The following is a 26,428-nucleotide window of genomic DNA, read 5'->3' as shown; positions in this document are numbered from 1 at the left end:
AGTAAGGACAATTACTTGGGGACCACTGCACTATATACCTTATGAAACTGTGCATTGCCAGGAAAGATTTCTGTATGTTTTACGGATTTTCTGTGTAAGACTTAAAAAAATAAAAGTGTAAGTGAGGAGGGAAGATGTAATAGCCTTCCACAAGCTAAATGGTAAAGCTATCCTTCATAAATGGAGATAATACTACTACTTGATAAACTCATCATTTAAAATATTTCTCTTTCAGTGGTGACTGTTTTGAGTCAATCCATATCTGCTTTGGGTGAGAATACTCTCCTTTATGCTAATTTAGCAATTTGATACATATTTATTGAGAAAATACTCTATGGAATAAACTATACTAAACACCATAAGGCATCTAAAAAAAAAAAAGGTGATTAAGTATGACATAGTCCATGCGTCACAGGAGCTTCAATTTTAAAAAGTGAAAAAAATTGTAAAAAAAAAAATACAGTACATATTTGGTACTGTTCTAAGTACTGGTGATTACAAACAACAGTCTTTTAGAATTCAGAAGACAAGGGTTACCATAAACTTGAAAGAATTAGGAAAATTTTCTTGAAGATTGTGTAATATAAAATAACCTTTAGATATCAGTAGCATTTCAACAGATAAAAACAAGGAAAACATAGGAAATTTAGGGATTTGAAGGCTCTGAAAATATGTACCTGAGTCCCACCTTGGCTCTTCTAGTGTGGGCCCACAAACACAAAAACAAAACAAAAGCAAAACTTGGCTTGCTTCCTGTTAGAAGCTAGAGCTTTGAGTCCAGAGTAACAACTGGGAGTCAATGAAGCCATATTTTTAGAATTTTGTTGGAGAACAATAGTATGGATGCTAGAAAAGATGTGTACAGCCCCTGAGACACCTGTGGCAAATACAATTAATGCCCTGGTTACTGACCCAGTGATCCCCAAGACAGAGAACCAGACTGCCTGTCTTGTTCAGCGATGGGAAATTCCAGCTGTAGTGTTAACTGTTGTTCTATCAGAGGGGAGATGAAGCCTTGAGTTGAGAATAAGGAAGCCTAAATTTCACCTGAGAACACAGGAGCCTCCCGTACACACTCTAATGGTTGTTAATGTGTGCGTTGGAGGGGTACAGGTGGGCAAATAAAGTTATATATCTTATACTATGGCTGAAAGATTGATTTCTTAGAATTCTCCCATTAAGTAAAACAAAAAGAATAAGAGATATCACATAAGACACAAAGGAAAGATTAATGCAGCAATGCAGAAGATCCAATATCTCATTAGTAAGAGTACTAGAAAGAGAGAAGAAAAGTACAGTGACATTTACCAGAACTGGAGAACACAAGCTCCCACAGTTGAAAGAGCTCCCTGAGAACCCAGCGTTCTGAATGAAAAGACACACACACACACACACACACACAGGCAGAGCATTATAAAATTTCAGAAAACCAAAGGTAAAATTTGTAAAAGCATCCAGAAAGAAAAAAGGGAAATGAAATAAAATAAAACTAGGTCACATACAAGTAGCAGGAATTCTCAGCACCCATATATGGTAATGAAAACACTCAATCAAAGCCCTCAAAAATTCTGATCGAAAACCATTTTTCAGCCTAAACTTCTATACTCAGTTAATCAATCTAGTGTGGGGTTAGAATTTTAAAATTTGCAATCAGATAAATGTTCAACACAATATCACAGGTGCAGTATCCTTTCAAAAACATTGAAACAAAATGTACTTATGAGAATAATCAAATTCAGAATATAGGAAAGTCTACAAAACAACTGGTTTAGACTACTCAAAAATGCAGAGTTATAGAAACCAATAAAAGCCTGGAGGACTTTGATAGGGATTGCATTCATGTGTAGATTTCTTTGGGTAATATAGACATTTTTAATATTATTTGTTCTTTCAACCCATAAGCATGGAATGTCTTTCCATTTCTTTGTGTCATCTTCAGTTTCTTTCATCAGTGTTTTACACTTTTCAGAGTACAGGTCTTTTATCTCTTTGGTTGCATTTATTCATAGGCATCTTATTGTTTTTGGTGTAATTGTAAATGGGATTGATTCCTTAATTTCTCTTTCTGCTGCTTCATTAATTGTTGTGCAGAAATGCAATAGATTTCTATACATTGGTCTTCTATCCGCGGATTATAGCATTTTTCACAGTGCTAGGACAAACAATCCTTAAGTTTTATGGAACCATAAAAGACCCCAAATAGCCAAAGCAATGTTGAAAAAGAAAAGCAAGGCTGGAGGCATCACAAGTTATATTACAAAGCTGTAGTGATCAAAACAGTATGGCACTGGCACAAAGATAGACACAGACACATAGATCAAGACAATATAATAAACCAAGAAACAAACCATAAGCATATGGTCAATTAATCTTTGGCAAAGCAGGAAAGAACATCCATTGGGAAAAAACAGTCTCTTCAACAAATGGTGCTGGGAAAACTGGGCAGCCACATGTAAAAGAATGAAACCGGACCACATTCTTACACCGTACACAAACATAGATTCAAAATGGATGAAAGACCTAAATGGGAAAGTTAAAATCCTAGAGGATCTTAGAAATTTAGTTAAAATCCTCACGGAGAACACAGGCAGTAACCTCTTTGACATTGGACATAGCAACAAAAAAATCTATTGGGACTATGTCAAAATACAAAGTTTCTGCACAGTGAAGGAAACACTCAACAAAACTAAGAGGCAACCTGTAAAATGGGAGGAGATATTTGCAAATTTCACATTCAATAAAGGGTTAGTATCCAAAATATATAAACACCTTATAAAACTCAACACCTAAAAACCAAATAATCCAGTTTAAAAATGGGCAGAAGACATGAATAGACATTTTTCCAAGGAAGACATCCAGACGGCTAACAGACACATAAAAAAAAAGTTAAAAATAGAACTACACTATATAATCCATAAATCACACTACTAGGTATTTACCCAAAGGATACAAAAATACTAATTTAAAGGGGTACATTGATACTGCTGTTTATAGCAGCACTGTGTACAATAGCCAAATTGTGGAAACAGCCAAGTACCCAATGACTGATGAATAAAGAGGGGTGTGTGTGTGTGTGTATATATGTATACATATATATGTATATATATATATTCCATCATATATGATGGAATATTACTCAGCCATAAAAATGAGTGAAATCCTGCCATTTGCAATGACATGGAGAGCCAGAAAGTATTATGGTAAATGAAATAAGTCAGAGAAAGACAAATACCATATGATTTCACTCATGTCAATTTAAGAAACAAAACAAATAAGCAAAGGGAAAAAAAGATGGAGGCAAACCAAGAAACATCGTGTTAACTACAGAGAAAGCAAAAGTGATAGTTACCGGAGCAGGGGTGTGTGGGTAAAACAGGTGATGGGGATTAAGGGGGCACTTGCTGTAATGGACACTGGGTGTTGTATGGAAGTGCTGATGCGCTATATTATACACCTGAAACTAATATTACATTGTATGTTAACTATACTCTTTTGAGAGAGAACGAGTACATGAGTAAAGGGGAGAAGGGGAGGGGTAACAAGAGAGAGAATCCTGGGTGTGGAGCCCAACATAGGGGGATAATCACAAAGAAATAATTCAAAATATATAGGAAGCCAAGAAAATAATAAAATGATTGAGCAATTATTAACCTTAGGAGAAACAAAAAGTATATGAACATAAAAAAAGAATTGTATTAACCTATTTGGATTCTTAGTGAATAATATTTATTATTGAATGACAGTGTAAATATTGGCTATTTAACAAAAGTAATGATGAAACTATATTAAAGTGTAGGGAAAAATGTAGAGAAGACTCTAAAAAAACAATCCTTAGTAACCTGAATGGCTAGTCAATAGAAAATAATCAAAATTCATAAATCAACAACATTAACCGTATTACTTAATACAAAAAATTAAAGCTAGAATAATAGATGAAAAGGCTTAAAGAGAACTGAGGTTTATAGAGGGACAAAGAAATAAAGTGCTGTTTTTTGTGCATCAATCCTTTAGTACTATTTTAAAAAATAATCTTATATGTTAAAATTAACTTTAGAATATTTAATTTTTTAATTCAACAGGAACTGAATTCGAATAGTCAAAGATCAAATAGAGAAACGATCCCATAGTGCAGAGCAAAAATGTGAGGAAAAGCATAAGCAGTATAAAAAAAAATTAAAGTCAGACTCAGCAAACCTCATATATAAATAATAGCATTATATAAGTGGTAAGCCAGATGGAGAAGTCATAAATAATATTTTAAAAATGTTCTTAGGTTGATGAAAAAAAATATTAGTTTTCAGATTAAATGAACTCAAGATCTTAGTCAAAACTGATATGGAAACTTTCATGTCTACATATTTTTTGTTTAAATTTTTGAACATAATAGAGAGATTTATAAGCCTCCAGACTGAAATGAAATTATGAATTGGTGGGATGGGATGGAAGTGCATTCCAGGGAAAGAGACACACCAGCAAAGGCCCAGAGGCAGAAAAATCAAAGGCTTTTTTCAGAGGGAGGGAGAAGTTGAGGTGGATGGCTAGGGTTTAGAGTATAGTCAGTGACTACAAAGGGAAATAAAAGTAAATTTCTCACACAGTGATTGATAACTGGATTGTACACTGCTAGTTTGCTTTCACAGTCTGCAATGACAAATCTGCATTAGTTTTGGTACATTAATTTAGTTAGGTAATCAAACTCACCACCAACATTATCTTATTTAGGAGATTTAAAAACTGTAGAATGGACAACAAAATAAAGGCTCTTTGTGGGGTTTCTGTCTTTTTTTTCTCTTCCCTTCCTTCCTGCCTCCTATCCTCCCCCAGTCCTTCCCTCTGTTACTTCCTTCCCTTGCCTCTCATATTTTCTTCCTTCCTTCCCTCCTACTCTTTCTTCTTTGTTTGTTTTGCAATGGTGACTATATCTTTTTTATTGAAAGTTGGTAACAATTTAAGGATCCTGAATTTTATAGTTTCAGTCATAATTGCGATTATTATCAGGGGGAAAAAAAAACCCAGTGGGACTGTAACCAGTATGTTAACACCACCATGATATTAGCACACTATCTAACCATAATATTTTCCAAAAAAATTTATTTTTAACTTCTTATATAGTCTTCTTTAATATTGATTAAAATTCCAGATAAATTATAGGGTAGGTATTGCTATTTTAATGACATGCTGAGTTTAATTATTAAGCATTAATATCTGGTCCATGAAATATTAGTCAAGGTTATGAAGAAATTATTAGTCTAGTAAAATCTGATGCAGAGTAACTAACCAAACATAAAAACTAAATTAAGTTCACATCATTTAAAATCTCATTAAGCCAAACCAAATCTAAGGTCTTTCTACTGTTTTCTTGCTCAGGGGTATGATGATGGCTACGGGGGTGAATATGATGACCAGACCTATGAGACTTACGATAACAGCTATGCCACCCAAACGCAAAGGTAAGGCATTTGCTGTCTAAAGCATCCTTCTCAGGATTATTTCTAATCCTGCTATTTTGTCTCTTGTATCTGAGTTCCTGTTCTGTTATGTGAGAGTTTCTAGCAGTGGTTTTTCTCCATTGTCTTCCTGAATTATTAAGTTGTTTACTAGACTGAGAGATAAAAGATAATAATCTTAAAATTGTTAATAACAGCAGTGCATTATTTTAAAACTAGATGATTATCATAACTAATAAACTCATTAAGTAAGCTTGTATTTAACAAAATACTGTTACTTTTGGAGATTATTTTAGTAAATTCATAATTAACACAACAGTGAAACATAAGGCATTTGTTCAATGAAGTTTTTTTTTCCCCAAATGTAATTTTTATTTATAAAATAAAAGATACGTGAATGTTACTTGTACTCCTTCTGAAAAGGGAATTTTATAAAACAGCCTATGGAACGAATAATTCCTTTCTGTTCTTGATGGACCTCTACATGATTATTGACTATATCTTTTCAGATTGATCACATTTTGAGATATCAATTTATTTTTACTTTTTTAAAGTCACATTTTTTGAGGTAGTATTTATATGTAGTAAATTTTGCCCATTTAAGTTACAGAGTTTGTATGAGTTTGACAAATGCAAACAATCATGTGCCCACTATCAAAATTAACCTTTAGGGCAGTTAAGTCAACCCAAAATGTTTCCTTGTGGCCCTATATGGACAACTTTTCTCCCTCCCAGGGCTTGGAAACAGCAATCAGTTTTTTGCTATTACAATTTTGACTTTTCTAGCATGCCATATAAGTAGAAATGATATGATATGTAACCTTTTGAGTCTGGCTTCTCTACATATCATGATATATTTGATATTTATTTATTCATATCATTATGTGTATCAATGTTTTCTTCCTTTTTATTACTATGCAGTGTTTCATTGTAAGGATGTGCCATAGATACTACATTCACCATTTGAAGGACAAATACATTGTTTCTTTTTTTTTGCAATTATGAATAAAATTGTCATTAAACAAATGCATTCTTAGAAAAATCTATCTCCCAAATACCTTTTTCTGAAAAAAGTTACAATCTTCATGGGAAAGTGGGAAAAGTTCCTATGGTAGTTAAGTGATTCTCCCCTATATGTGATTGACAGAAACCATAGAACTAATTGTCACAAAATCATTACAGCATTGACCATTTATTGACCAACTTTAATGGGACGCAAAGAGATCTGTATGCTTCATTAAGTAATATCTGGGTGGGGGGTGAGGAGTGACAAAGGAAGAAACAACTTTAAGGTCATTATGGAGTGGAGGAAAACTACATGTAATGCATAAGTATGCATGTTGCATGACTAGAAGGACAGCTTAGTGAAAGAAGTGAAAGGAAATTCTAGTTAGAATACTATAGGCAATTAGGAAAAAGATGAGTGTGAACTGATACTTTTAGAGCTAAGCATAACATTATATATATATAATATATATATAACATATCATTAGGAAAATGACCATTTCAACTTTGAGTAATTGCTTTATTTGTAGTATGTTAAATAGAAAAGCCATCATGAGCTAAGAATTTACACCATAGGTGATATCTTAATAATCCCAGTTACATATCAAAACAGCACAATTATTTAGGATGGCAGAAATTTTTCATCATGTCACAGACACTGAATATTGTATGTGAATTGGCTACATATTTAAAGCATCTGCTAATATTTTCAAACAAATTGTAATTTAATCTTTGCATATTAGTGCATAAAAATGGTGATAATAAAGTATTATATCTTGTTTTAGAAACTATTTGGTAGAAAAAAAAATTACCACACACTAAAAACACAACTAGGAGAGAGTAAAACAATTTCTTGATTTAGCTTTGTAGAGCTACATTCAGCTGATAGAGATTTTGGAATAATTTTCTGAAAGTGAGTGACTTTCAGCATCTTTCTTCTGGTAACACTTAAATGGGTTTAGCTAACCCTAAGAGACAAGGAAGAAGAAAAAATGGGAGATTAGGACAATTTATTTTTTAATATTTCAAAGGTGAATATTACAATAATTGAAGATAATTATGCATAAAAAGTAATAGAATAATTTCAGAAAAAATTGGTCTTGTTTTAATGAATCATAATTTATATGTAAAAAGATACTTTCTGTGCACTTCTGCTACCTTTTCTTTTTCCTTTCTTATCTATTCCATTTTCTATGGTTAAATTCATCCCATTCTCCTATGTCCAGCTCAAAGCCAACTCTTCCAAAAAGTTTTTCCTTAATCCTTTATTTGGGAATAACCTGGTTTTGCTCTGAATCTCAATAGTACCATATCTTTATTTCTCTATGGCTCTTTCTCTCTCTGTCCTACATGGGATCAGTTGTGTACACGTTACATATCACTCTTACTACCTTCCTAGGATCTTTGTCTGATACTCTCACAGTATCCAGTGTTGAACCTTTTATAGGGTGTGTACTGAATAATGATTATTGAATACATGAATGTCAGACTTAATGTATACCTACACTATGAAGCTGTAAAATAAGAGCCTCTTCCTTCAAGAAGAATACAATATGCAAAATTCTATGTATTATATTCATTGATAAAATATTTATGTGTTTCTCAGATATCTTAGTCCTAAACCAGAATAGATAAAGAAATCAGGTCATGAAATTAATTAAAATGATACTAATATTCTCAAAAAGTGATACTAATGTTCTCTTTTGCAATAATTATAAAATATCTATTTTGGTCAAAACATGGCCTTAATACTCATAGAGTTTCTGGCACACTAGAGGTTCTCAGTAAAGATTTGTTGAATAAATGAACAAAAGATAAATGAACACATTAACAAATGAATGAAATTAACAATAGTATTTCAGAAAACTATGAGGAAGGATTTTTAAATATAGTACCAATTTGTAATAGAAATAGATAGACGCTGAGAAAATTCATGACATATGTTTTAAATTCCTATATCTCGATTATTTCTCTTGATCCAACTACGCCAGGAGAAGGTAATATTAACAATTTAGTTAAATAAGCACTTATTAAATGATTATATGTGTCAGAAAGCATACTCACCATACGGTGACAATACTTATCTAAAAAAATTTTTAAATATATTTTAGTATTTGCCCCTAACAATTTGTTTGAGGAATCATTTGCAAGCTGCATATATATTTAAATAAATATAAGTGAAACAACTAAAGAGTGACCAAGTATTAGAAGTTAGAAGTGAGAGAAAGTTCATTTTTTACAAGAATCAGTCTAGAACTGTTTTTTTTTTTTTTTTAAATCAAGTGGTGCCTCTTTAATAGGGTTTTTTAAAGTATGATTTGGATTTATGGAGGAAAATGGAGAAAGTTTCTAAAGTGGGATAAAGAGAAATGTATGAGAATAAAACATCTCCATCATTTACAAACAATATGAATATTATTTTGGCACTGTCATGGTCAAAATCAGAAGAAATTCCAATTTAGAAGCTGAAGGTAAAACAGTAAATTATGTGTGACTTAGCAGAACTGATAGAAAAAAATAAAAATCTTCAGAGAAAATGGTCTTTAAATGACTAGTTAGTCAGCATAGGTGAGGACAGAATTTGTGGAAATTATAAAGTAGAATCTGGCAGACACCTAAATGGAATAATTATATAATCTTCAATAAAGAGTCTAAGGGAGGTTCACAAGGTAACAACCCTAAAAAGGTTCACCTGGAGTTCAGAAGCTCTAACAACTTTAATTAATCCCCAGTTGTCTTGTAAGGTGTCATTAGTTCTGGAAATTTTCAGATGGATCCGAAGAGGGACTTCTCTAAAGATTCCTTAGGAGGCAGCTCAATGTAATGACATTATTAAGGACGGTAAAGATGATGATGATATGAGGTGTCTCAGACCATCTTTTTTCTCTTGCGCTGTGTCAATGAGGATAAAAAGTGAAAAAAAAATGGATTGATAAGCTTATTATGCAACCTTCAAATTGCAGGACTAGCATTGTAATTTCCAGGGGAACTCAATTATTTGAAGTCTTTGGCTTAAGACAAGTTATATCTGGTGATTAACAACTTTAATTGGACTCAATATTAAATTCTGTCCATGTTCTGATACCCAATTTTTTATGTACTCCTCAAAGTCATTAACATTTTCAGAGACCAATCTTCTGAAAGTATATAAATTCACATATGTTTTACATATGTATTTGTTGATTTTTTTTATTACTGACGGTTAATTTTGATAGCTAAACTACTTGTCTAAGCAGTCAGTTCATATTTTAAAATATGCAATAAAATAGCTTTTGTAATATTTCAATAAGAAAACACATTTTACATATTTACATATGTCACATCATTTTACCAATGAATTGGTTTTTCCCAGTGCCCAAATTTTTAGCAAGAATCTATACCAAACCAAAGCCATACGTGTAAAAAAAAAAAAAAAAAAGTTACTGACATTTACCTAGACTGAAACAGTGATACTGCAAATGAAAATCAAGAGGGATTTTGATCATTGATTCTAATGACAATTTAATTTGGATGTGAAATGTTAAGAAACTATAATTTTTCAGTGTAAAATTTTAACTGAAAATTTGTATAATAGGCAAAATATCATAATGGAAGACTTTGCTTTCCTTTAACATGAATCAGGTGAGGAATTCACTAGGAAAAGAATCTTCTGTAAATTACAAAGGCATGAGCTAGGAGAGTGAATGATGTACTTCTCTTTCTGATATGTAAGTTCCCAACGTTTTTCTAGAATGAAGATCACATTTTGAATATCTTTAACAGTCAAGGTCTACACAGTAGGAAAAAAAAATGACACTCTTAAATTAGGAGAATTTAATACGGGAACCATCTTCAGTGGCAGAATACAAGGGAAACCACAAGGGACAGTGTAATACTCTAGCACTAGGATCCCCAGGGCAAGGTGTTTGTTACCAAAATTAGGATTAAAAGAAGCTGAGACTTTTGGTTCAGAAATGGTCATTCCACAAAGAGAAAGTTCAGGGAGTTAATACCCTGACCTCATTCTCCTCCCTCTTTCCAGTTTCCCATCTTTGCTTCCATTGGCTGAACCCATTAAGAGGCAGAAGACAAGAAACCTACTAGGTGGTGTTGCTGTTAGTCATCCCCAGAACAGGCTGGAGGGAAGAGTGGAAGTGGGAAGGCAAATGGAAGAGAGGAAGCACAGCATTCAAAAATTGTATCAGACTCCCAACAACTAGTAATTGTATATATTAGTGTCAGTTGCTTATAGATATAAATAATGAATTTATTGAATTGTCATGGAAACAGTAATGGCTTTAAATGAATTTGTATTTTATTAATGAGAAAGCATCTAGGAGCTAAAGAAGAAAAGTCAGAATACACAGTGAGCACACAAATACACATTTGGTGAACAAATGCCTTCTTGGACTCCCTTGCACAACTTCTTAGCTCCTCAAGGGTCAGAGCCCACACAATGGAAACAACTGGTCTGTTGTTCAGAGGCTTGAAACTTGAAACTAATGATTCGTGCTAACTAACATTAGTTTTATGCTGGCTGCTGTGCTTATTGTTAAGGCCACTTTGTCTCATTCAATCCTTGCAGTAACATTTGAGGCAGAAAAAACTGAAAACTTAAAAATGTCGGGGCGCCTGGGTGGCTCAGTGGATTGGGCCGCTGCCTTCGGCTCGGGTCATGATCTCAGTGTCTGGGATCGAGCCCCGCATCGGGCTCTCTGCTCAGCGGGGAGTCTGCTTCCCCCTCTGTCTCTGCCTGCCTCTCTGCCTATTTGTGATCTCTCTCTCTGTCAAATAAAATAAATAATAAAAATCTTAAAAAAAAAATGTCAAGTGATTTTCCCAAGTTTATTTAAGTAGTAAATGTTGACTTCCAAATCATCTCTGCTAACTCCACAGGCCTTAGACATAGAGACTAATAAACAGTGTCTGAAAATCTAAATCGATTCATTGAGTCAACAGATTTCTGCTATTATTTGAACAAGCCACAGAGAATATGCACTTAATATAATAAAAATCTAGTAATTTATTTGCATGCTTTTGAAAAGTTTGGACCAAAGGAAAAAAATGCAATTTATTTATTAACTATTGTTTTTAAGCTATAAATGTAGTGCAAGTCCTTATATTTGATAATAAGAATCTATAGAAACCCTTCTAATGTAAACTTAAGTATAAGTCACTGCAGTTATCCAGTAATTTAATAAAAGTTATCATATTAAGTATGTAACAGTTTGTTCTAATCATTTAAGTGGTACTATTCAGTATAAAATGACTCACCCTCATTTTGTAATTCAATTCTCTTATGTTTCAAACTACAGCCAATGATGAGATTGAATTTACAGAAGGCTATTGGATTTGAGATATTTTTCCACAGTTATTCTACAAGTTAGTTGTATTTCTCATACCATCTAGAGACCTCTGCATACATGAACAATGGATTGGGTATTGCCTGGATTTACTGCCTCTAGATTGCCTAGAGACCTCTGCATACATGAACAATGGATTGGGTATTGCCAAGATTCCAGCTCTTGATACACAGTTTTTTTAGTCCTCATCTGGAATACTTATTTTAGGCATCTAGAATACTTGCTGTTGGTTTTAGGAAAGGAACAATGTGTTTTCTCAAATTATTCATAAATATTTATTGTATTTTTTTATTTTTTATTATCAAGGGTTAATTTTTATAATCAAACTGCTTACCTGAGTAGTCAATTTGTATTTAAAAATAGCAATAAAATATATTTTATAAGACTCCAATAAGAAAAGCTAGGAAAAACATTTTCCCTAGTCACTTGAATGACGAGTCTCCCAAGAAAACGTAAGGAAGTGTCCCAGTTAGTAACTGAAACCTGTTTAATCATTTACTGAGATCAGGATATGTCAGTAGTCAGTCATTTCTTCTCAGCAGATTACTTTAGAACTAGAGACATCCCTCAAAAGGAACAGGAAAGTACTGAGCAAACCATATGCAATCAGAGCTTCAGAAATGGCAACTGTTAGATCATCTTAGATTCTTGAAGAACATGATGTGTTGCAAAAAGCCTAGTATTAAAGCCAGTCAAAGAGCCCAAGGTGAAATTCTGACTTCAATGGTCACTAAAGATACTTAGCTCCACTAAAAGAAAAAACATATGTAACAAATAATTATCAACATATTTAGGGATCATAAATGTTCACAAGTGTATATAACTGTCAAGGTATAACGACAAGGAGTAGTGGAGACTGTGGCAAACTGGAAACTGTGTGCTCTGTTGAAAGCAACTATCTTCTGTTCAAGTTTAGGATACTATGGCCATATAGTTCATGTAGACTAAAGGGCCCAGGGGAGCTTAGATCTTTTTTTTTTTTTTTTCCCCAAAGAAAACCTGTTTTCCAGTTACTATTGCTGCAAAACAAACCATCTCCAAACCAAGTGGTATAAAATAACCATCTTTGGGGCACCTGGCTGGCTCAGTCAGTTAAGCATCTGCCTTCAGCTCAGGGCATGATCTCAGGATCCTGCCATCAAGCCCCTCATTGGGTTTCCTGCTCAGCAGGAAGCCTGCTTCTCCTTCTCACACTCCCCCTGCTTGTGTTCCCTCTCTCACTGTCTCTCTTTCTCTGTCAAATAAATAAAAACAATATTTTAATTTTTTTAAATTACCATCTTTATAATGCTCTTTCATCCTTGAGGATTTTATATATCAGGAATTCTAGCAAAGGACAGCAAGGGTGGTTTGTTTCTTCTTCCCTTTGTCTGGAGCCTCAGCAAGAAGGCTCAAATGGTAGGGATGACTCAGTGGCTGGAGTGTCGAATCATCTGGAGATTCTTCTCTCATATATCTGGCAGGTGACGCTAGATGTCAGCTGATAACCTAAACTGGGGCTACTGCTTGGGATGCTCATGTAGTAGTCGATGTTGCTCAGGCTTCCTCACAGCATGCAGCTGAGAGCGCCACATATGAGTATCCCAAAGAACAAAAGAGAAACTGTATTGCCTTCCACAACTTGGGCTCAGTCTGTTAGTTACAAGCAAGTTACAAGTCCAGCCAGATTTAAGAGAAAGGGTATTAGACCTCACCCCTCTCTGGGGAACTGGCATGGTTCAAGCACGGAAAATTGTATTGTGGCTGTTTTGGGAAACTATAACTAGCCACATCAGTTTTTCAGTGCATATTAGCAACTAATTTTTGAAAGTTAAACCCTCTATAGGTTAAACCAAATATATCTGTAGGTAGCCACAGTCACTGTTTTCTAAATTCTGTTCTATACATAAGCAAGAAGTCAGTATCCAGAAAATGTGTCCAAGGACATGGAATTAAGGAGTCCTTCCAAATGGCTATTTGAGGGCACTCTATGGTCTGTTAAGGATGTCCTGAAATCCACGAGTGGGCTGTTTGGAGACAATTAGAGAAGAAGGCAGATATGCAAATAAACATGTAACATGCAATGAGCACTGTGCTAGAAGGATGTGCCACAGGTTATGAGAGAACATAGGCGGCCATCGAGTAGAGGGTGATGAGAAAGTACCAGAAGCTTTCTGAAACAGAGCTGATGCCCAGCTGTGATTTAACTGGGTAAAAACAAAACAAAAAAAAACTTAACCAGGCAAAGATAATGTACAAAGACAAAGAAATGAGAATATGATTCATTACTAAAGAACTACATGTCCTTCAGGTGAATCAAATTATAAGATAACTTAGGAGTAGGGCAGTTATTACCTGAAATGATAGGAAAGGAACAGGAAGGCCTGGATTATAGCACTCCAGTGTAAGAAAAGAATGATTTTAGGGTAGAGTTTGAGGTTGTCATCATATCTAGAAGCTGGTAAAGCTGAATTTGTCTTTAGTGAAAATTATGAATTATGATCATCTTTTTTTTTTTTTTGCATCAGCCTGATTTGCTCATTTGAGCTCAGCAAGTTCTCTATTAGTTGTCATTCCGTCCTTTTTCTGAATGATCTGTCTGCACTTCCATTGCTTTCTTTGGTTTCTAAATCAATTTGCACTTAAAACAAAAATGAAACCAAAACAAAACAAAACCTCCAGGTCTTACTTTTTTGTAGTTAAACACTAGTAATGAGAGAAGGGAGGTATTTTTCTTGAAACACCTGTGGTTGAGATGGAAAATACGGACTTTGTGATCTTTAAATTATAGAGTGGGAAAAAAACAAAAACAAAATATGACACTTTAACTCCTGGGGGTACCTCAGAAAAGGGAACAGAATTTATTTCAGATGCATATGGAATAGAGCCACAATAAGATATAGATATTAGTAAGTCTCCATAACTAGATTTCTTTTAATAATAATCTCAACATCCTGTTTTACTGTTTCATTAAGGTTATTATGTATTAAGGACCTTCTATTTTCTAGGTGGTAGAAGGAGAATAATGAACTCTATGATATACTTAAGCACAGGATCACAATTCTATAGTTATAATACTGTGGACCAGATATTTCATATTCAGAATTGTTTATATTTTATAAGGGCAGTACAATGCATATATTATTATTGCATCTGTGCCACAAATATATATTAATATTATTGCATTGAAATAAATTAGTAACTATAGTAGGCAGGACATAAATAGCTATACATAATTTATCACTTTAGGTAAGAATTTTGTTGCCTGATAATTTCAGACACCCAATTTAAGAAGAAAAAATTTGATTTCAGAGTTTTTGAATTTAGAATTCAAGTATAAATAATTGTGGATTTGTATTATATAATATTCAGTAAGACTGAATTATAGAAGATGTGTGAAAGAAGCAAAGAGAGGAGTTGGAAGGACTAGTCAGCGAACACTTGACCTTTTCTTGACCAAAGAAGTAAGTTGCTGATAAAAATAATAACCATAACACAGAGCAGCTTGTATATTAGGCACTTTATAACATGATCATATGAGGTAGACAGTTTTATCCGTATTACAAATAAAGAAACTAGGTTTAGAATGTTTACTTTGCCCAAAACTAGACAAGGTTTGAACTGATTCCTGTCCGATTCCAAAGACTGAGCACTTTGTACTAATACCATATTGCTTCCCAAACACTTCATTTTGTTTTTTAATACCTCAGCTTATTAAGAAATTCTCAAGCTGAAGTAATATCTTCTTCCCTGTAATCTCCATTTATATACATTGATCAGTAAGCAGCTTGTGAAGCTACACATAGTAAATCTAATTTTGATATACCTATCAGCTTTTCTTTATAAAGATAATGTCCCTCTATCGATATCCACAATGTGAGAGAGTGCATTTTTTTTATTATTGTGTTATGTTAGTGAGCACACAGTACATCATTACTCTTTGATGTAGTGTTCCACGCTTCATTGTTTATGTGTAACACCCAGTGCTCCATGCGTTCTTGGCTACAATTCTTCATCCCCTGCCCCCATGTGTGATTGTTCAGTATCTCTCACAAAAGACGTAGATTGTTTTCCTAACTCCTCACTATTCCATATCTTGCTTTGACTAATACAATAATGTCACATCTTAAGCCTATACATTAAGAGGACTAGGCATTTCCCATTTGCTCTCTTTCTATTGCCATGAGAAGAGCTTCTCTAGGTAGCTATTGCACCCTTAGTCGGAGATCTGTAATAAACACATGGGCAGTCCAAACCTCAAGGCCAATCCCAATTCCACCCAAGCTTGGTACAGAGCCCCCAGTGAGCCTAGATTAGCAAACCTCTAGCCTAACAAAAACACGTGAATTGTCTCATATTGTATGATAATAATATTTTGTGATTGTTTGTTAAGCAACATTATTGTACCAGTAACAAGCCAGTGTCCAGGATCAGGGCCCACATAAACATGGTTTTCCTCAACTGTTCTTCGTTCATCATGATTCCCATTTCACTATTTACTCTAGTTGTTCTCTCATAAAACCACTCCAGTTGTCCAAGCACCCATCTGAAGTGTGGCACAATGATCTTTTTTTTTTTTTTTTAAAGATTTTATTTATTTATTTGAGAGAGAAACAGTGAGAGAGAACATGAGCGAGGAGAAGGTCAGAGAGCGAAGCAGACTCCCCATGGAGCTGGGAGCCTGATGTGGGACTCGATCCCGGGACTCCAGGATCACGCCCTGAGCCGAAGGCAGCCGTCCAACCAACTGCGCCACCCAGGCGTCCCGATCTTGAGGCACATTATATCAGATGAGAGTTGACCGGTACAAAGATACAGCATTATTATATCATTTTTAATAATGCTTCTTACTTTACTTCTACATCATCCTACCATGTGATTTTCTTTTTCTTTTTTTTTTTTTTAAGATTTGATTTATTTATTTGAGAGAGAGGGAGAGACAGAGATGGTGAGAGAGAACATGAATAGGGAGGAACAGGGGAAGCAGGCTCCCTGCTGAGTGGGGAGCCCAGTGGTGCAGGGTTCCATCAAGGACACTGGGATCATGACCTTAGCCCAAGGCAGAGGCTTAACCGACTGAAGCACCCAGAAGCCCATACCATGTGGTTTTATTAAGTGGCTATATGACATTATTGGGTTTTATTGAATTTGTTTTCTACTGGAAACCTAGGTTCTCCCTAAATGAACTTCTGTCAAGCCAGTTCTAACACCATCCTGCATCGTTGCAATTGATTTTTTTAACCTAAATGCAGACATGTACATTTATCTCTGTGACATTTCACCTTGTTGTTTAGGTCTTCTTTTGTTGATTTGGAACTACTTTTTTGAATACTAATTTTTAAAATCAGAATAGTAGCTATACATCTTAGCATATCTTGTATTTCTTTATCAAGTACCTTTCAAAAAATTTTTTTTTAGAAAACAGAGTACCAAGGACACAGCTCAGTAGCAACCTTTAAATTGACATTGACCACTAGTTAAAATTCTGTGAGAATAGTTATAAACAGCCACAAATCTACTTGGCAGGACTGTCAGGCAGCTTAGAAACTATTCACAAAGAAATTATGTAGTATTTTAAAACTACTCATTCATTTACTCAACAAGCATTCATTGAATGTCACTATTCTGCACCTATGTATTCAAAGCAAATAAGGCAGAGTCTGGATATCTATTTATTCACAATTAGTGCAGTTTCGTGTGTGTGTGTGTGTGTTGTTGTTGTTGTTGTTGTTGTTTTGTTTTTGGGTTTTTGTTTTGTTTTTTTTACAAAACATGATCCTGGACTTCTGTATAAGAATCACCTGCAAATGAAATAGATCTTGGGGCCCCTGCTGAGGACAGGTGATTCAGAATCTGAAGAGTGGGGGCTCAGGAATCTGTATGTTTGGTACAGTATCCTTCTGATCTTATGCACATTAGCTACTGAGAGCCACTGTGCTAAAGGAAGAGACAGATTTTTTTTTTTTTTTTGGAAGAGACAGATTTTAAAGAACATTCTGGAACAATCACAGCTGATCTACATGAAAATGTCCACAAGGTCTTACAGAGGGCAAGTGGGAATGGGTAACATCTTAACTGGTAACACTTTAATAAGAAGCCAACTGCTGAGCTGGATCCCAAAAGGACAGTGGATACCTTCTTAGGTGAAGAAGTAGAAGAAGTAGAGGAAGTCCATTTAAACAGAAGGATGCCAAGGATCCCATGGATGGCATGGGACCGTGAATGGAGACATGAAGTGGGAGACTCCACTTCATGGAGTCATGAATTGTATACACTCCATGTATGTTGGAGTGCGGGGTTTGGTAATTACAATGTAGATAGAAAAGGGATTTGTACGGCATACAAAGGAATTAGCATTCACAGTCAGGATTAGAGAAAAGAGAAACATGAAAATACACAATTACAATTCAGTTCATAGCATGCCACTATGGTGGTATACAGAGATACAGTCTCACCTGATTTAAGTTATATTTTGAGAGTTTTTGGAAGAATGTGGCTTTGTTTCCTCACATAAAAAAATTATCTAAACAGAATCAGTTATTAATTCATATATTCTTTACCCAGACTTTGTTTTATTTATTTAAATTTCCAAAGTCTGGTGCATGAAAACAATCCTTTAATAAGTAAAACCTTCTTCTGGAACATTATACAACAGAGGTGAGATTCCATTTATGTTTAAGTGGAGAACATAAATCAGCATTAACACACAGCCATAGTGCAGCTTGCACCAATGAATTCAGTCTCAAAGTCAACTAGATTAGAGTATTGAAATAATTAGAAATTATGCTGATGTTTATAGCACTGAAATCTTACTGATACTCATAAATTATGATTCAGCCAAAAAGATAATGTGTATACAGTTGGAATTATGTCATTTCAAACTAGGGTTCAGTAGCTTCTGTGTACTTGTACCAAGAGCATGTAACAGTTCATTTAATAATGTCATGTATCACTGAGCCTAATTAATCAGTCAGTTGAAGGTCTTATTTATAGAAAATAATTGCTATGTTCTAATGATAATTCCATGAAATAAAACAGAAGATTAATGTTTTTGTTATAAAATTGCTCACCCTTCACTTATGTAATAAAGGGTCAAAGTAAGCAAAAAAAAATACAAGCTGAATTGGAAACAAATAATTAAAGGGTTTCTATAAAAAGAGGCCATTTTCAGAAATGTATGTGCAGTGTTGAATCCAGATCAGCAAAAATATATTTAATGCATTTCTTTCTCATTTGGAGCATAAGCTTGCACTCCTAAAACACCTATTTTCTATACAGTAGATCATTGCAAAGCTGATCATAATTCTATATTAGATGTCTTATATAGATCATCTACCTTGATCATTAACCTATGAGCAGAACAAATATGTCACTCCCCTCAAGACTAATCAGCCTGTTTTTCATCCTGTGGACATTAAATTCCATCAGCTGAAACTTAAGAGAGCATGTATGGTTATTTCCTGTTTCCGAGTATTTCAAGAAGATAGAATCTCCTTCAGCATTGCAACCATTATGAATATGAAAAAGAGAAGCTTTATGTCTATGACTTTATTGATTGGACAATTACCCATTACTAATATTTAACAAGTGCCTGCTATGTACTAGGCAATTATCATGGGGCTGTCACAGGTTTTCTCATTAATACTTGAGGTAAATATTGTTATTTCCATATTAAAGGTGAAGAAATTGAAGTTCAGAGAGATTAAATGATTTGTCCAAGATGACACACTCTATAAAAATGGAAAATAGCAGTTTTCAATGTTAAGTTCAAATACTTCTCTTTCTATATTCTGTGTTATCATTTTTAGAAGAAATCCTTGTTTTCCTCCAAATGGATTAGGGAATGGACTGTGAACTTTTTCTGACTCAATGAGCTACCTTTGAGTGAGAGACTTCTATCTTTTACTTCTCAAAACAAATTGGCCAAGATAACTGCAGATGGCTATTATGTTATCTCTCTCTCCATCCACCCATCTATCCACCCATCCATGTTTAATGTAGTTTACTAGTTATTTTTGGAAGACACAAATTTATATTCTATTTATACTATAGTATATATTTACACTATATATTCTGTGTATACGCAAAACAGCTGCCTATAACACAATGCTATTGACTGAACAGAATGAATGAATGAAGAAATGAATGAATGAATGAATTTCTAAAATATTTTAGAACTATTCATCCAATCTTGATGGAATTCCAAAGATACTTTAAAAATATATACGTATCTAAAGCATTGATCTTTTCCCTTGTTAGAACTCTGAAAACTGTTGATATTAGAGCAGGGAAAAGGGTATTTACATTTTAGTTGAACAGGTACACATAAAAAGGAATATATTTCATGTAATATTTTTGAGCACACACACACACACACACAGAGTGATCAACATATTTCAAATTTTAAAATATTTTAGGGTCACCTGGGTGGCTTAGTTGGTTAAGCATCTGACTCTTGATCCTAGCTCAGGTCTCAGTCTCAGGATCATCAGTTCAAGCCCTGTATTGGGCTCCATGCTGAACATGGAGCTTAGTTTAAAATATATATTTATGACATATATATTTTTAAGAGAATTTTATTTCTTTAATATTTGTTTTGATTATTTCTGTATTAGTAATGTATAAGATTGTCTCATATAGTTTCTTTTTACACAAGTTTTTATTTACTAATGAATGCAATGATAGTGAATTCCCAACAAAGCAAATGATCCTATATGTGAGCACTAATTTCTAGTATCAGAAAGATTAGCTTGTATGTTTTAATTCTCCAGTTTCCTTCAGAATAAAGTCCAATTTCTAAATGAAAAAATTCTTGAATGGAAAATAAAATGTGTAAGATATGAACACATAATGGTGCTTAAGTATTGTAAGCTATACCTTTTTCATATTTAAGTCTATTAATCCCAATGTTATTGCTATTTGTGATTTTAATCTCCAAGCATGAAATTAAGAATTTTAAACTATGCATAGAAGGATTCACTCATAATTAGCAGTTATAGTATACGTTTTCTTTCCTATTTTTTTCCTTATGACTTCATATATCATAGTTGTGTTTTATATTTACCTATTCTAATAATAATTCAGAGTATTTCATTTCTACACCCTTGAAATTAATTGGTAGCAGCCCAGTTAATATTATGAGTCTTCATTTCTAACTACTGAAGTATTAATCACGACAGTGGATTCAGAGACCACCAGTCATTTGTGCAACTTAGTAATAAAATTCAAGCACATTTGGTTGCTTTTCAAAATGTACCAGTATGCTGCGATCATAATCTACGTGCTAGGTTTACAGCTTTGTAAGTAGCACTTTCATGGAACTTTATGAAATTTAACAGAAGGCTTTGATCACCATGTAAGTGGATATAAAAATAAGGAACTACCAATTTGCAATTTGAGGATGGGAGCTGGGATGAACACTTACCTTTACTTGACAAATATTTCTGGAACTACAGCATAAACGCACACCATAACTTGTTTCAGCGTAAATGCTTAGGAGAGCAAATTTAAAGAGAGTTTACTTGCATGCTAAAATGGTTGGGGGAGCATGATCTCAGGGTCATGAGATCCAGCCTCATGTCCGGCTCTACGCTGGGTATGGAGACTGCTTAAGACTCTCTCTATCCCTCTGCCCTTTGCCCCCCTGCTCACACGCTCATTCTAAAAAATTGGTAGTTATAAATAATAATTCCTATTAATACATTAATCAAGTCCTTTATCCCTTCTTCTAAAATATTATTTTGTAGTTTTTACTTTTCTTCAATTGAGAAAATAATGAATGAAGCTTTAGTTAAAATTCATCCTCATCTAGTTGTCCAGTTTCATAGACACAAACCTTCAGTCTACTCAAGCGTCAAAAAGAGGTTGAGATGAAAGACCACACAGGGTAAACTAAGTGCAGCCGGAACTCACGAATGCGGGCGCTTTCATCTTCGGACGACCACAACAAATCGTGGTGTATTCTTAAAGTGTTAATTACCTCTCGTGATTTTTTAAAAGATTCTATTTATTTATTTGACAGAGATTACACACAGACAGAGAGGCTGGAAGGGGCATGGAGAAGCAGACTCCCCGCTGAGCAGAGCACAGGATGTGGGGTTCCATCCCAGGACCCTGGGATCATGACCTGAGCTGAAGGCAGAGTCTTTAACCCACTGAGCCACCCAGGTGCCCCTTTCTGGTGATTTTTATGTCCTACCAAAAGATCAGACAAAAATTAAACAAAGTGTGGATCTTTTATTAAGTGCATTCTCTATTTTTCCCTCACTTATACCAGTCTGGTTTGATTACTTGAACAACCCTTATACAGCAGTGTTCTCATTTATATTATGGCCAGTATCTCTCTTTCTAACAACTGAAGGTCCAAATTATTTCCTTGACAAGCTTGGTTAGTCTCAGTGAGTCCCAGCTAGGCAGCTCCACCATCTGTGTGGTTTCTCCTGCCACAGGGCCATGAACACCAACTGCTAGATTGTGAAGCCCTAGAGAAACTAAGGGTTGTTACATCACAGGTGCTGGGAAAACAGCTAGATTATGGTGACGATTTTATTTGGTTTCCTGGACTCCACTTTTCATCCTAACTTTTTCTATTGTGTTCACTGCTGTTTCATTAGTTGTCTGAGGGAATTGCTATCGGTCTGTTTGGGATAAAATACTCTTCTACCCATCAAAAAAGAACTGGAATTTCCCATCTCTGATTTTTTTCTAGTTTTACAAATGACCATTAATAAATTAATCAGATATTTCCCTGCCTCCTTTTACTCCGCTTATGTATATGTTATTTTTCCCAAATATTTATTAATGCCTGTAGGTCTTGATATCAAAAAGCCAAAATTTGTGGAGAATTTTACTAACAACTAGATATTGTTTAATGAGTCATTGCAGCTAACATGATTTTATATATGTGATAGTTCTTAGGAAAATCTCATCTGCTATAACCACCAGAGTAATTAAGTTCCAAATCACCAATAATTGTCATTTTAATTAACACTTTCACAATTGTCACAATGTATTTAGATACCTTGATAGCTACATATTTTCTAAATATAAATATAAGAATCACAGTGAACAAAAATTAAATAACCAGGTTGTGTTTATACTAAATTTATTTGTCTGCTTTTACTCACATTATTACACAACAGAAAAATGAAACTAATGTAATGAAACAGTAGCTTTCTGAAATAATGGCATGAAAAGCTTAGAGCCAACGCTACAGTCTACTTTCTCTAGCCAAATCATATATGTTTTAAGTTGAAAAATAATGTAACAATATATTAAAATCACAGATGAACTGGTCAGTTACACTACTTTTATCACTGCTCCCATTGTTGTCAATATAAATAGACATCCCTTCTGAAGCATATACAAAGTTTTATAAAGATATTTATAGCAAAATGTTCTAAATTATTCATGTTCAAACACAATCATGTCTTCTTGAATTCTTTTGTTCAATCACTTATTCATTCAACAAATATTTACTGGATGTCTGTTCATTTTTAAGGGTTGCTTTAATTGCCAACTATATTATCGGTTATGGCTTATTAGTAAGGAGATCCACAATTCAGTGGCCCAAATAAGAGAAAAGTTTATCTCCCTCACACATAATAAACATGGGTAAGTAGGTGGGTTCTGCTCCATGACACCATTTAGGGATCCAGGCTAGTGGAATGCTATCTTATTTTAGACTGCTGTCACAGAATATCATACATGGTGTGGCTTATAAAACAAAGACTTGTTTCCTGCAATCCTGGAGGCCGGAAGTCCTAGGTCAGAGTATCAGCATGGTTGGATTCTGATGAGAAGTCTCTTACAGATTGCAGACCTCCATCCTCTTGTATCTGCACATGGTAGTAAGAGAACAAGAGAGCTCTCTGGGTCCCCTTTGTAAGGGCACTAATCTTATTCATAAGGGTTCCACACACTCATGATCTAATTACTTCCTAAAGTCCCCACCTCCTAATACAATGACATGGGGGTTAAGATTTCAACGTATAAATCTGGGGAGACAAAAAGATTTAGTTCACCACACCATCACTGGCTCTAATCATTCACGCTTCCAGTCAGTTACATAAAGGTTGAAAAGAAGTAGAGGACAAAGGACTTTACTTTTATGCAAATCACTAAAAAATTTTTTACATATCATTCTGAACCTGCCCACCTTTGAATATAAGGGAGACTTATAAGGGAGTCTAGGAAATGTAGTCCTGAAGTGGTCAGTCTCTGTTACGGAAGAAAAGACAAATGGATTTCGGAGGGGAACAACTAGAAGTCTTCTATGTCCAGACCTCTAGTCTTACAAATACGAGTGAATACCCTTCTTCTCATTAAAACAAAGATGCCTACTTTCTACCCAACAGAAGAAATCCAAGTTGAATTCCAATTACTGCAACCGCTGAAAATCCAGGAGCTCTGGGAAAGATACAGACTTACATATTAGGTCCTGATTCTTTAAAGTCTGGCAACCTGTAAATGACAAAGAGATTAACGTTCCTGCTCTCAACTTTCTTCCCCATAATACCCAATATAAAGTGGCGGTAAAGGAACAGAATCATCACAATAGAAACTTCTGTTGGGAAACACTGATGGTCCATAGACAATAAAAATGATAAAATCTTGACAAGCTAAGACACCTGAACAACAACATTGAAATAATATTTTGGTTAGTGCATCCGGCAGCCTTGCTTTTCTTTCATGGAGGTTGTACAAGATTTCCTAGAAGGTTCTTCTTTATCCTAATTGATAAGTGGTCTTATCCATAGCCACACCTGAATTGAGCCAAATATAGCATGCCCTTTTTAGGGAGTTCAAATTTTATGGCATGCTTCCCGATTGTACATGTTCAGGGAAGTGAGGATTGTTTTAGGGATCATATATGAGAGTAAAATCTAATGGGATGAGATGAGGGCATTTTTGAGCAGCACTCATTATCTCCTCCTATTGGAATACAGGAACAGCTGACTTCTCTAATCCTGTTAAGCCCCAAATTTCTGAACATTCTCTCATTTTAAATTACAGAACTGACACATAAAATCAGGCAGAGATCATTTCTCTTAGCAAAAGTTCTATTCACTTTTGTTTCTCCTGGAAAAATGGCCCATTCTTCTTTAAGTTCATGACTTTTGTAAACCTTTCTAAAGGCAGCAGGATTCTGAACAACTGAGCTTTGTTCAACTTTCTTCCTGTAGTGTCAAAATATACGCAGACCTGTAGTCTACTGCTCCAAGTTTTCACAGGCAATGGCGTAACAAAGCTTATTTGCTCTCTACCTGGCTGTATTTTTTTCCTTGCACTCTCCACCCTACCTCTAAGATTATGCCCAATATTGGGGGATTTTAATAGCATTTCTACACTTCTATGTACTCCTTTCTTTGTTAGACTCAACTGTTGTAACAGAAAGATTCAAGTTCAGTGGCTCAAACAAGATAAAAAAAAATTTCTCCCAACAATCCCTGAGATCGGCAGTGGTTTACAGTAAATCTACTCCAACAGGAACATTTAGAGACAAAAGCTCCTCCCATGTCACAGTCCACCACTTCCTAAGGCAGTCTTTCTTTGCGTGGTAGCTGCTAGATCATCACTTGGACTGCAGGCTACCAGCTGAGCAGGTGAGAGTGCACAGGTCCAAGATGAAGAGGTTGTCATAAAACTGGAAGTAACCCTCACATCTGTGCACCTCCCATGTTTCCTGGCTTAGTCACAGAGCACATCTAGTTGTAAGCATAGCTGAGGAATGTATTCATTCACCGTTCAGCATTTTGTCCACGCAATGTGTTTTCCTACGGAAGAAGTGAGGAGTCATATTTAGATGAGCAAAGGTATGGACTCTGGCAGAGTCCGCTATGATTATCATCTATTATTTTGCATCATCCATTATTTTACAAATGTCTTATATGTCCTACTTTCTCCTTTTCAGAGTAGCTAAAAGTTAAAACTCCTTCTTGGTGTGTATGTACCATTGATGACCCATAATAATTAGAGTTCCTTTCTCATGGTCTCTCTCACTATTTTCTTCTTCCTGTTGCTTATCTTCATCAATTAAAATTAAAATTGAAATACAGTGAGACACATAGTTGCACCACTAGATAGTGGAGTTAGCGGTCTTCATACAGCATGCTGGGATACGTAAGCACGCTTTTTCAGGGAAAAATTATTGATTGGGATGAAGGGAGAGAGAAGCTGCTGTCAATGTCTTCATTTTCTCTTCATCCCTCTAAATGGGAATGAGGCTTCTTAAATCACATTCTCATGACTGCCATTTCTTGATCAATGTAACAACTCTCAGGAATTTGCTACATATTAATGAGGGTTCTCAATTAGGTTATATCACTTCTATTAAGCGAAGAATGCGTAAGAAGGGATAAACATCCAGCTGATAGTCAATGGCCTTAGACTTATACAGTCCCAGAGATGGGAAGAAAAACATATTGCCATGCTTTTTTCCTAGACAGTTTGTGTATAAACATTCTGGGCAATGAGGTTTAGGTTCAGTAGCCTTCTTCTTTTATTTGTTCTCACTATTTTACACTAAAAATTGAATTAATGCATTATCAGTTGCCTCCCAGAAAGATAAAGAGGGCCAAACTTCTCTTTATTTCTCTTTTTCACCTCTAATACATAGACCTGTGTTATCTGTTTTGCTTCTTTTTCCTTACTGTC

The 26,428-nt window shown here is 34.7% G+C and overlaps 1 protein-coding gene across 1 annotated transcript in view; it reads left to right on the top strand.

The window, feature by feature from the left end:
• The window catches only part of KHDRBS2 (KH RNA binding domain containing, signal transduction associated 2), a 574,896-nt gene that overhangs the window by 526,517 nt on the left and 21,951 nt on the right, over positions 1 to 26,428 (top strand). The window contains exon 7 of the mRNA XM_044253624.1: positions 5,368 to 5,450. Coding sequence (XP_044109559.1) covers positions 5,368 to 5,450 — 83 coding nt within the window. The remainder of the gene's footprint in view (positions 1 to 5,367; positions 5,451 to 26,428) is intronic.

This window comes from Neovison vison, chromosome 1 (genome assembly GCF_020171115.1).
Source record: "Neovison vison isolate M4711 chromosome 1, ASM_NN_V1, whole genome shotgun sequence".
Lineage (NCBI taxonomy): Eukaryota > Metazoa > Chordata > Mammalia > Carnivora > Mustelidae > Neogale > Neogale vison.
Note: the sequence above shows the minus strand (reverse complement) of the source record. Positions and strands in the feature narration are given on the sequence as shown.